This window comes from Oncorhynchus clarkii, chromosome 14 (genome assembly GCF_045791955.1).
Source record: "Oncorhynchus clarkii lewisi isolate Uvic-CL-2024 chromosome 14, UVic_Ocla_1.0, whole genome shotgun sequence".
NCBI classification, from domain to species: domain Eukaryota; kingdom Metazoa; phylum Chordata; class Actinopteri; order Salmoniformes; family Salmonidae; genus Oncorhynchus; species Oncorhynchus clarkii.
In genome coordinates this window covers 13,729,355-13,742,450 of record NC_092160.1, presented here as the reverse complement: position 1 = coordinate 13,742,450, position 13,096 = coordinate 13,729,355, and the positions used below count along the sequence as shown (strand labels likewise).

Genomic DNA, 13,096 nt, shown 5'->3' with positions numbered 1-13,096 from the left:
TGAGCCATGTTTCTGTGAAACACAGAATATTACATTCTCTGATGTCTCTCTGGAAGGCAACCCTTGCTCGAATTTTGTCTACCTAGTATACTCGTGGGCGGTGTGCCCGTCTACGGAGCCTGACCAGAAGACCGCTCCGTCTGCCCCTTCTGCGGCGCCGTTGTTTTGGGTTGCCTACTGGGATCCGATCCATTGTCCTGGGTGGTGGTCCAAACAGAGGATCCGCTTCGGGAAATTCGTATTCCGGGTCGTAATGTTGGTAAGTTGACGTTGCTCTTATATCCAATAGTTCCTCCCGGCTGTATGTAATAAGCCTTAAGATTTTCTGGGGTAACAGTGTAAGAAATATTAAATAAAAATACAAAATACTGCATAGTTTCCTAAGAACGCGAAGTGAGGCGACCATCTCTGTCGGCACCATCATCATGAGGATGATGATAGGGTTTCGTCTCCTTGATAATGTCTGTGTATCTCCTTGATTATGTCTGTGTTCTATGCTCTACCCGAGATGGGTTCCATTTTGTCAAATTACAGCAATCACTGTCCATTGCCTTACCCCGTACATAAACGGACCAGGGAATCAGCTAGGGCCTAAATGTACTACATAAAAGAAGGCCTTCTGGCATCCCATCACGTTAGTGCAGCTTGCTTCACTTTTGATCACTTGTATTTTCTGTCTGTCCCTACTGCCACCAACTCTCATTCACTCGTCAGTCAAGACCTTCAGAGTATTTAGAAGGGTAGAATAAACAGTGTGTGTGTGTGTGTGTGTGTGTATGTGTGTGTGTGTGTGTGTGTGTGTGTGTGTGTGTGTGTGTGTGTATGTGTATGTGTGTGTGTGTGTGTGTGTGTGTGTGTGTGTGTGTGTGTGTGTGTGTGTGTGTGTGTGTGTGTGTGTGTGTACGCGCGCGAATGCACGTGTGTGGTGTGTGTGTTTTTGAAGTGAATCCAATGCATCCTGGCTCTCTCTGTTGAAACAGGCCTCAGTGTCCGACTCTCAGGCTGGCACCCAGTCTACACTGGACCCAAACACTCCACTGCCCACAGGCTGCCAACAGGGGCTCTTTGTGATGCCAAAGTGTGTGTGTGTCTGTTTCTGTGTGTATGCCATCAGCAGCATTGACACACAACCCATCAATGACTGGATGTGTGTGCGCGTGTGTTTGTGTAGACCTACAGGCTTAGCCTTTATTTATTTCTGAGAAATACATCTCTAGTATTGTATGTGTGTGTGTGTGTGTGTCATTCCGAATGAGCATGGTCTGCACCAGGCAAGGCTTTATGAGGTTCCTATTAACTTAGATATGACACATTATCCACCCTGTCGGCTCTCCTCAGGGTCAAGTCAGGGCACTTTGATTGAACTCTTCAAGCTCTTGTACCCTGAAATGAACTCTCTCTAGGGTAAATCCATTAGAATTCCAAAACCTTTTGACTGCACCCCATTTGATTTTAATGAAACCTTCCATACATATTTGCCCATTGTAGAAGTGGTCAGAAAGTGACTTTTTGGACCCGAAAGAACAAAACATTCCCGAGATAGAGGTGCTCAAAGTTTTGCAAACCCCACCCTACCATGAGACATCCATGTCTTCATCACTGGAAGAGATTGAGATATGAGACGGTTGAGACTGGTATCATTTGAAAGGTGACAAACAGCGCTGTAAACTATTTCTGGGATTTAAAATAAAATAAAAAACAATCCATACTTTTTTTACCTTTTAACATCAATTATCTAAAAACGGTAGGGATGACCAGGGATGTTCTTTTGATAAGTGTGTGAATTAGACAATTTTATTGTCCTGCTAAGCATTCAAAATATAATGAGTACTTATTGGTGTCAGGGAAAATGTATGGAGTAAAAAGTACATCATTTTTTTAAAGAATGTAGTGATGCGTCAGGGAAAATGTATGGAGTAAAAAGTACTTAATTCTCTTTAGGAATGTAGTTAAGTAAAGTAAAAGTAGTCAAAAATATAAATAGTCAAGTACAGATACTCCCAAAAACTACTTAAGTAGTACTTTCAAGTATTTTTACTTCAGTACTTTACATCACTGCAGACATGACCATTTATGTTGACATTCGATGGTGGGTGGACCGGCGGTCATCTTTGTGGTAGTAATTAGAAGGTCAGTGGTCTGAAGGGAAAGGTCCATTCTATTCATTACATTTCTATGATTGAAATGACACCCACCTGTATTCAAGAACATGTTGTCTCTAAACTCATGGTTGGCACAACACAAAAACCTCAAATGATGTGAAATAGGGTCTAAGCAATAAAAAAACAGAGTTGACGTGTTTTTAGATAATTGTCGTTAAAGATGTAAAACTGTCAATTTTGATAAAAAAATGTAAAAAATATTCAAGAAATAATATAATTGTTTGACCACACACTAAATGATATCAAACTCAACCGTTGATCTTTCCCAGTGATGAAGACATGGATGTCTCATGGTAGGGTGGGGTATGCAAAATGGGTCAACTTGAGCACCTTTATCTCCTGAAAGTTTTGGCATTCAGGTCCAACAAGTCCCTTTCTGACCACTTCTTCCATGGGCAAACATGTATGAAAAGATTTGTTTAAATCAAAAGTGATGCCGTCAAAAAGGGAATGTATCAGAAATACATCAAAAGACAATAAAGACCCTATGTCAAATAATATCAACAAGAAAGAGAAATTGTTTACATTCTGTAATTTCAAGAATTGTTGCCTTGTAATTATGTTACAAGTAAAGGTAGACCTACCAATTAGTTTGTGTTTTTAAAGATATCAAGTTTGTTAATGAATTACAGAAAAATCTGGAATCGAATTACTGCAAAGAAATTTGCTACAATCATAGTAGTCACAAACCACAGTTGGGTCACCTGCTACTGGCCTCCCTTCCACTGCCATACTGTTATGTTCAGCTCATAACTGTTTTCTTTGTCTTTCTGTTATCTGGTGGTCAAAGCAAGACTATGAAAACAGTCTGGACAACTTCTCTCTCTCTCTCTCTCTCTCTCTCTCTCTCTCTCTCTCTCTCTCTCTCTCTCTCTCTCTCCAGTTAATGCCACCTCTCCCTGCTCTTCCTGACACATACCACCTACCCTCTTTCCATTTACTGTAACCAGCAGCCGTACCCACTGAGCACCGACTGACAATGGACATCCGTGGATGTTGAAAAGTAGTTGAAATTTGGTCAGTGTGCCCAGGCCGAACCAATCATAGACGTCGATGTTTCACAAGTTTGGACAGTACAGGACACTACACTTACAGTAGATCACAATAGAGAACAGTACAGTAAAGGAAAGTAGAGTACATTATAGTACTGTACAGTATACTTCAGTACAGTAGAGCACACTAGAGCAGAGTACAGTATAATGTACTGAACTCTACTGTGCTGTGTTGTTCAGTGCTTTACTGTGCTCTACACTGATGTCCAAACTTGTGAAACATAGACGCCTATGATTGGTTCAGATTGTTTCAAATGTGGTCTTTTTTGGGAGCGGAGTCCATTACAATAAATGCCAGTGTTTAGAATAATACCTAAATATGCTAAATAAGGATATTCCATATTACTACGTTCGTTTACCTATACATCACCATGAAGAGAATGACATTCATATCCAGAATTATGCATTTGTGTACAGTACAGATCAGGGACCCATGATGTAATACCGTTACCGGGTGTAAATCCACTTCACCTACTGTAGATCAATAACCAAAATATTTTTTTTGCAAACTCAAGGTGTCTTTCTTTCAGCAGATGTTTTTGAATCTTAATTGGGAGAAGATATTTAACAGAGTTTCTGGAAAACTCGGTCACATAAAACACTTAGGGAGATTTTACACTAATTCTGTTACCAAACTTTGCATTTGCAGTTCTTCCAGTAAATGTGTGTTTTTGTGAAAGTCCTTGTGCATAGAATTGTATGGTTTGTTAAACTTTGAAATCAATGTTTTTTGTTTGGCGTACATTTTAAAATGAAAAATCTGAGTCAAAGCGTAATTCCGGGAACCGTGGAATTGCCCTTATCGTCTTATCAACTTGGAATTGCCCTACATTCATTGATGAAGCACTCTCGTTCAGTTGTCTCTGTAAGAGGCTTGGTCCGGAGTCGAACAGGTCTTGAGAAAAATGTCATTGAAAGCAAGTAGTAAATACAACCCAGTAGTAAACAAAACACAGGGTTACAGCACTGGGTCATTTTGATACGGCAGGAGGTAAACACGTCCTGGGTCATTTTGATACGGCAGGAGGTAAACACGCCCTGGGTCATTTTGATACGGCAGGAGGTAAACATGTGCTGGGTCATTTTGATACGGCAGGAGGTAAACACGTCCTGGGTCATTTTGATACGACTGGAGGTAAACAAGTCCTGGGTCATTTTGATACGGCAGGAGGTAAACACGCCCTGGGTCATTTTGATACGGCAGGAGGTAAACACGTCCTGGGTCATTTTGATACGGAAAGAGGTAAACACGTCCTGGGTCATTTTGATACGGCAGGAGGTAAACACGTCCTGGCTCATTTTCATACGGCAGGAGGTAAACACGTCCTGGGTCATTTTGATACAGCAGGAGGTAAACACGTCCTGGGTCATTTTGATACGGCAGGAGGTAAACAAGTCCTGGGTCATTTTGATACGGCAGGAGGTAAACACGCCCTGGGTCATTTTGATACGGCAGGAGGTAAACACGTCCTGGGTCATTTTGATACGGAAAGAGGTAAACACGTCCTGGGTCATTTTGATACGGCAGGAGGTAAACACGTCCTGGCTCATTTTCATACGGCAGGAGGTAAACACGTCCTGGGTCATTTTGATACGGAAAGAGGTAAACACGTCCTGGGTCATTTTGATACGTAAAGAGGTAAACACGCCCTGGGTCATTTTGATACGGCAGGAGGTAAACACGTCCTGGGTCATTTTGATACGGCAGGAGGTAAACACGCCCTGGGTCATTTTGATACGGCAGGAGGTAAACAAGTCCTGGGTCATTTTGATACGGCAGGAGGTAAACACGCCCTGGGTCATTTTGATAGGGCAGGAGGTAAACATGTACCGGGTCATTTTGATACGGCAGGAGGTTAACACGCCCTGGGTCATTTTGATACGGCAGGAGGTAAACACGTCCTGGGTCATTTTTATACGGAAAGAGGTAAACACGTCCTGGGTCATTTTGATACGGAAAGAGGTAAACACGCCCTGGGTCATTTTGATACGGCAGGAGGTAAACACGTCCTGGGTCATTTTGATACGGCAGGAGGTAAACACGCCCTGGGTCATTTTGATACGGCAGGAGGTAAACATGTCCTGGGTCATTTTGATACGGCAGGAGGTTAACACGCCCTGGGTCATTTTGATACGGCAGGAGGTTAACATGCCTTGGGTCATTTTGATACGGCAGGAGGTAAACACGTCCTGGGTCATTTTGATACGGCAGGAGGTAAACACGCCCTGGGTCATTTTGATACGGCAGGAGGTAAACACGTCCTGGGTCATTTTGATACGGAAAGAGGTAAACACGTCCTGTCAACGCACTTGCAAGTGCTCTGCAACTGAATGCACTTGTTCAACCCTGACAGTCTGGCAACTGTTACAGCAACTGTGTTACATGGTTTGGTGCGCAGTCCAGGTGATAGAGAACCCCTAATAGATGCTCAGCAGCCTTCTTTCACTCACCTCAATGGAGTAAGTGGACTAATGCCATGGTCTGGTGAGCAGACAAAAGCACACAGGCAGACTTGTATTGTCCCAGACCGAGTAAAAGAGAATTCACATTTAAGATCAATAGGCTAGAAAAAGCGGTGGGAGTCCATCTCATGCCAAGTCAAAGAGGTTTTTGGAGCTCACTACTCAAAGCGTTCTGGCTCAGCGTTCTGGCTCAGAATGGGGAATAGAGTGACTAAGTACTGCAATACGTCAGTCCTCGTGTCATGTGGGGACACCACTTTTTCTCCTGGAAATATTAGGTCCAATGTTTATTTTTAGGCTTTACTGGATCTGAAGTTACTTTAAATATGGTTCTTATTTTGTTAAATGAATTCAGGGACGTCTCCACTCCATACAACGGTCTCATTGTGTAAATGTTGTTTCAATAGTCTGAGCACTTTCCCAGGTTCATTTCAGGTCTGTAGAGCAGTGTCCCAAAGATGGCGGGTCACAGCCAACTCTTAAGTGGTTGCAGTTCAAGATAAGCCTGATATCAGGCAGATAAATTATGTGCTCCAATATTTGTCTGGTCTCAGTTTAGTTCTTGATTGGGATAAGGCTAGAATGAGCCTCTCTAACTCCTGTCCTGGAGAGCTGCTGGGTGAGTACAGGCTTTTGTTCCTGTCCAGTGGTAACATATCGGTATTCCAACACTGTTCTCCAGGATAGGAGTTGGAGGACCCTGGGCTAGAAAGACTGTTTTATCCCATGGTACAAGGGACTTTGGGGGAACCACCACTGCTGTAGAACACAAAGAATTCTAACCGTGTTGTTGTCTTTCTGCGTTCTCTCCTAGCCACATGAAAGGGCATCCATGATGCGGAGCTAACACCACCTCGTGCCTGCAGGAAGAGACGTGGCTGCCAAATTATCCCCAGTCAACACATGGCGGCATTAGGGGTAAGCCAAGACAATCACCCTCCATAATTGGAGTTTCATGTCTCGGGCCTCATTCTGCCTCTGTCTGTCTGTCTGTCTGTCTGTCTGTCTGTCTGTCTGTCTGACTGACTGACTGACTGCTTGTTTCCCTGCCTGTCTCTGTCTGTCTGTCTGTCTGTTTTTCTCTCTCGACAGTGCCTTGAGTAAGTGTTCACACCCCTTGACTTTTCCACGTTTTGTTGTTACAGCCTGAATTTAAAACAGATTGAGATTTTCTGTCGCTGGCCTACAAACAATAGCCCATAATATCCAAGTACAATTGTGTTTTTAGACATTTTTTACAAATAAATAATAAATGAAAAGCTGAAATGTCTTGAGTCAATAAGTATTCAACTCCTTTGTTATGGCAAGTCTAAATACGTTCAGGAGTTAAAATGTGCTTAACAAGTCACTTAATACTACATGGACTCACTCTGTGTGCAATAATAGTGTTTAACATGATTTTTGAATGACTACCTCATCTCTGTACCCCACTCATACAATTGTCTGTAAGGTCCCTCAGTCGAGCACTGAATTTCAAACCCACATTCAACCACAAAGGACAAGGAGGATTTCCAGTGTCTCACAAAGAAGGGCCCCTATTGGTAGATGGGTAAAAATGTAAAAAGCATATATTGAATATCCCTTTGAGCATGGTGAAGTTATTAATTACACTTTGGATGGTGTATCAATACACCCAGTTACAACAAAGATACAGCCGTACTTTCTAACTCAGTTGCCGGAGAGGAAGGAAACCGCTCAGGGATTTCACCATGAGCCAATGTTGACCTTAACATAGTTACAGAGTTTAATGGCTGTGATAGGAGAATACAATGTTGTTGATCCAACCTCAGTTGTTACTCCACAATGCTAAGCTAAATGAGAGTGAAAAGTTGGAAGCCTGTATAGAATTGAAATATTACAATACATGCATCCTGTTTGCAATAAGACAGATGTGCAAAAGCATGGTGGTGGCTGCATCATGTTATGGGTTTGCTTATCATCGGCAAGGACTAGGATGTTTTTTTGTATTAAACGAAAACAGAATAGAGCTAATCAGGCAAAATCCTAGAGGAAAACCTGGTTAAGTCTGCTTTCCAACAGATACTGGGAGACAAATTCACCTTTCAACAGGACAATAACCTTAAACACAAGGCCAAATATACACTGGAGTTGCTTACGAATACTACATTGATGTTCCTGAGTGACCTAGTTCCAGTTTTGACTTAAATTGTCATGAAAGTCTAAGGCAAGACTTGAAAATGCCTGTCTGGCAATGATCAACAACCATTCCGACAGAGCTTGAAGAATTGGAAAAAGAATAATGTGCAAATGTTGCACAATCCTGGTGTGGAAAGCTCTTAGAGACTTACCCAGAAAGACTCACAGCTGTAATCGTTGTCAAAGGTGATGTTATTGACTCGGGGGTGTGAATACTTATGTGAATGAGATATTTCTGTATTTAGTTTTCAATACATTTGCAAAGCTTTCTAAAAACATGTTTTCACTTTGTCATTATGGGGTATTGTGTGTAGATGGGTGTGAACACACAATTCAGTCTGTAACACCACAAAATGGGGATTAAGTCAAGGGGTATGAATACTTTCTGAAGGCACTGTGTACAAAGCAGTACTCTGCATGACCTTGAAACAAATGAGTTGGACAGTTGACAGGTCTTTATCTTTTAGTATTTTTTCAAAACTGAATTGGGAGGTTACCCTTAGAATGTACAAAATAGGGGCCTCCCGGGTGTACTGCAGCGCCAGCTGTGCCATCAGAGTCCTGGGTTCGCGCCCAGGCTCTGTCGTAACCGGCCGCGACCGGGAGGTCCGTGGGGCGACGCACAATTGGCCTAGCGTCACCCGGGTTAGGGAGGGCTTGGTCGGTAGGGGTGTCCTTGTCTCATCGCGCACCAGCGACTCCTGTGGCGGGCTGGGCGCAGTGTACGCTAGCCAAGGTGGCCAGGTGCACGGTGTTTCCTCCGGCGCATTGGTGCGGCTGGCTTCCGGGTTGGATGTGCGCTGTGTTAAAGAAGCAGCGGCTTGGTTGGTTGTGTATCGGAGGACGCATGACTTTCAACCTTCGTCTCTCCCGAGCCCGTACGGGAGTTGTAGCGATGAGACAAGATAGTAGCTACTACAACAATTGGATACTACGAAATTTGGGAGAAAAAGGGGTAAAATTCAAAAAAAAAAAAAAGAATGTACAAAATAAACAAAACAGAACAACTTGAGTTTGGACTCAGCATGTTTTTTTGTCCTTCTCCTCCCCAGAACCCTGAGACGCTAACCAGGAAGATCAAGTTGTGGGACATCAACGCCCACATCACTTGTCGCCTGTGTGAGGGGTACCTGATAGATGCCACTACTGTCACGGAGTGCTTACACACTTGTGAGTACCTGCCGATGGAACTCATACACAGTCTTCAGATAGTAACACTGCTCTTGTATCTTTATGAGGGCTTCATGTATAAGGTTTCATACAAGAATATACATTTTCGTTGTCACAATAAAGTGTAATTATCACAACAATCAAGCAAACCTCCCCACAAAGTAGTTGTAGTAATGATAGAGATGTATTTGCGTGAATGTCAGTGACAACTCAAGTAATGTAGTAGGTCAGTCATGCCCTAGAGGGAGCCATTGTACCACACGTGGAAAGTCTTAATTTACCAAATGTCAATGAAGAGTGTACAGTAGATAGCTTTAATCGTAATCCTCTGGTGAAAATGACTTTCTCTCACACACCCCCCTCAGACATGAAGCAACGAGACTCACATTGTCCAAAAAGCTCTCTCTCCAAAAAGCTTCACTTTTTTAAAACCTAAAAAGATAGGAGAACAAGGCACCCATAATGCTGATCATGGAAGGGGCGTGTCTCTCTGCGTGTCTTCCAGTCTGCAGAAGCTGTCTAGTGAAGTACCTTGAGGAGAACAACACCTGTCCCACGTGCAGGATTGTCATTCACCAGAGCCATCCACTGCAGTACATCGGGTGAGTGAGCAGCCTGGACATTAAACCACTTTCCCCTTACCCGCTCAGTGTTGGGCTTCATCAGTGTGCGGCACAGAGACCCACCACTAGGGGGCAGCAGCACTGTCCAATTAACAATGTATTTAGTCATTAGGCATATGCCCCTATTTTAATGGAAAGGCCCATCTCGGAGTAGTTGTTTGTTTCAAATAAAAAGCTCATGAATGCCAAACATTTAAACAAGTGAAAGATACATCAGTGCATTATTTATTTTAAACACAAATCATGGAACAGCTTCAAACTAGGTGTGAGAGGCAGAGATCAAAACAACTTCAACTACTACTGGTGCTGAGAGGATGAAAACACAAGCAATCTAACCATATTTCATGCAAATACTTTTGGGCTTATGATGAACTGATACAGTTGTACTATGCTAATATATATGTGTGTGTGTATATATATATATATATATATATAATACCAGTCAAAGGTTTGGACCTTGTAGAATAATAGTGAAGACACCAAAACTACGAAATAACACATATGGAATCATGTAGTAACCAAAAAAGTGTGAAACAAATCCAAATATATGTTACATTTGAGATTCTTCAAAGTAGCCACCCTTTGCCTTGATGACAGCTTTGCACACTCTTGGCATGCTCTTAACCAGCTTCATGAGGAATGCTTTACCAACAGTCTTGAAGGAGTTCCCACATATGCTGAGTACTTGTTGGCTGCTTTTCCTACACTCTGCGGTCCAACTCATCCCAAACCATCTCAATTGGGTTGAGGTTGGGTGATTGTGGAGGCCAGGTCATCTGATGTAGCACTCCATCACTCTCCTTGGTCAAATAGCCCTTACACAGCCTGGAGGTGTGTTTTGGGTTATTGTCCTGTTGAAAAACAAATGATAAGTGCAAACCAGATTGGATGGTGTATCGCTGCAGAATGCTGTGGTAGCCATGCTGGTTAAGTGTGCCTTCAATTCTAAATAAATCACTGACAGTGTCACCAGCAAAGCACCCCCACACCATCACAACTCCTCTTCCATGCTTCATGGTGGGAACCACACATGCGGAGATCATCCGTTCAGCTACTCTGCGTCTTAGAAAGACATGGCGGTTGGAACCAAAAATCTCAAAGTTGGACTCATCAGACCAAAGGACAGATTTCCACCAGTCTAATGTCCATTGCTCGTGTTTCTTGGCCCAAGTAAGTCTCTTCTTATTTGTGTCCTTTAGTAGTGGTTTCTTTGCAGCAATTCGACCATGAAGGCCTGATTCACGAAGTCTCCTCTGAACAGTTGATGTTGAGATGTGTCTGTTACTTGAACTCTGTGAAGCATTTATTTGGGCTGCATTCTGAGTTGCAGTTAACTCAAATGAACTTATCTTCTGCAGCAGAGGTAACTCTGGGTCTTTCTTTCCTGTGGCGGTCCTCATGAGAGCCAGTTTCGTCATAGCCCCTGATGATTTTTGCGACTGCACTTGAAGAAACTTTCAATGTTCTTGAAATTTTCTGCATTCACTGACCTTCATGTCTTAAATTAATGATTGACAGTTGTTTCTCTTTGCATATTTGAGCTGTTCTTTCAAAAATATGGACTTCGTATTTTACCAAATAGGGCTATCTTCTGTATATTCCCCCTACCTTGTCTCAACACAACTGCTTGGCTCAACCGCATTAACCTCTTGAATCTAGGGGGCACTATTTTCATTTTTGGAAAAATTACGTCCCCAAAGTAAATGGCTATTTTGTCAGGACAAGATGCTAGAATATGCATATAATTGACAGCTTAGGATAGAAAACACTCTAAAGTTTCCAAAACTGTAAAAATATTGTCTGTGCGTATAACAGAACTGTTATTGCAGGCGAAAGCCTGAGAAAAATCCAATCAGGAAGGGACTCTTATTTAGAAAGCTCTGCGTTCCTATGCGTCCCTATTGAGCAGTGAATGAGATATCAACCAGATTCCTTATTCTATGGCTTCCCTAATGTGTCTAGTGTCACAATACATAGTTTCAGGCTTTTATTTTGAAAAATGAGCCTAAACGTCAACATTGCGTCAGTGGTCAGCTGAAGTCTCTCAGAGTGTTTGGTGCGTAAAGGACAAATGCGGCCATTGTTTCTCTCTCTAAGAAGCCACCAGTCCCGGTTGATATATTATCGAATAGATATTTGAAAAACACCTTGAGGATTGATTATAAACAACTTTTGCCATGTTTCTGTCGATATTATGGAGCTAAATGGAACATTTGCTATCTAACTGGGAGTCTCGTGAGTGAAAACATCCGAAGCTCATCAAAGGTAAACGATTTAATTTGATTGCTTTTATGATTTTCGTGACCAGGTTGCCTGCTGCTAGCTAGTCATAATGCTATGCTAGGCGATCGATAAACTTACACAGCTTTTACAGCTTTGGCTGTAAAGCATATTTTCAAAATCTGAGATGACAGGGTGATTAACAAAAGGCTAAGCTGTGTTTCAATATATTTCACTTGTGATTTCATGAATAGGAATATTTTCTAGTAATATTTATGTCTGTTGCGTTATACTAATTAGTGTCAGTTGATGATTACGCTCCCGGACCCGGGATGGGTAGTATCAAGAGTTAAGAAGGAAAGAAATCCCCCAAATGAACTTTTAACAAGGCACACCTGTTAATTGAAATGCATTCCAGGTGACTACCTCATGAAGCTGGTTGAGAGAATGCCAAGAGTGTGCAAAGCTGTCATCAAGGCGAAGGGTGGCTACTTTGAAGAATCTCAAATATAAAATATATTTAGATTTTTTTAACACTTTTTTGGTTACTACATGATTCCATATGTGTTATTTCATAGTTTAGATGTCTTCACTATTATTCTGCAATGTAGAAAATAGTCAAATAAGGAGAAACCCAAGGAAAAACCCTTGAATGAGTTGGTGTGTCCACACTTTTGACTGGTACTGTATATATATATATATATATATAACATTCCTGATACGTCATATTCTCCCAAAAATGAAAGGTATGTGTCATCATCGAGCACATTGCATATTTAAGTGAAAGGTAATTGAAGCTCCATCCACCCCCACGCCCCTGTGCATTCAAGGGTTCTGTCAAAAAGTTGTCGCACCTTGATGTGTTTAGGCGAGTCAAAGTTTGGCTACCGCCGTGGTAAGGGGTCGGCTCTCGCCGGCCTTGGGGAGAGAATCAGCTAATTGTGGTCCTGAGCAGCAAATAGATGGAATGACCTTCACTCCAGACGGCAGGAACACCACATATATTTCCAGGGTCCTCGTGCCATCACAACACACCCCACTGGGTCCTGTTAGTCACAATGCTTTTCAGCTGTTGAAATAGAGTATGGTCACTGCTGTGCTGGGCAGTGGTTGAGGCGCTGTGTTTAGCTGTCACTCTCGCTGTTTAATGGTAAATGGTGTTCACACATCAAGCATATGCTGCTGACATTTAGGAGGTGTGTATGATCAGCATTTATGTATTTCATCTTTTTACAAATCGAATGATCTT

The 13,096-nt window shown here is 42.3% G+C and overlaps 1 protein-coding gene across 2 annotated transcripts in view; it reads left to right on the top strand.

Annotated features, from left to right (window-relative positions):
• LOC139366321 (polycomb group RING finger protein 3-like) overlaps positions 1 to 13,096 on the top strand; it is a 39,750-nt gene that overhangs the window by 9,715 nt on the left and 16,939 nt on the right. The window contains exons 1-4 of one of the 2 annotated variants that reach the window (XM_071103679.1): positions 6,244 to 6,296; positions 6,492 to 6,595; positions 8,887 to 9,004; positions 9,510 to 9,606. In XM_071103679.1, coding sequence (XP_070959780.1) covers positions 6,581 to 6,595; positions 8,887 to 9,004; positions 9,510 to 9,606 — 230 coding nt within the window. In that variant the 5' untranslated portion in view covers positions 6,244 to 6,296; positions 6,492 to 6,580. Of the gene's footprint in view, positions 1 to 6,243; positions 6,297 to 6,491; positions 6,596 to 8,886; positions 9,005 to 9,509; positions 9,607 to 13,096 lie in introns of those variants that run through there. The other variant, XM_071103678.1, reaches the window with a different exon arrangement.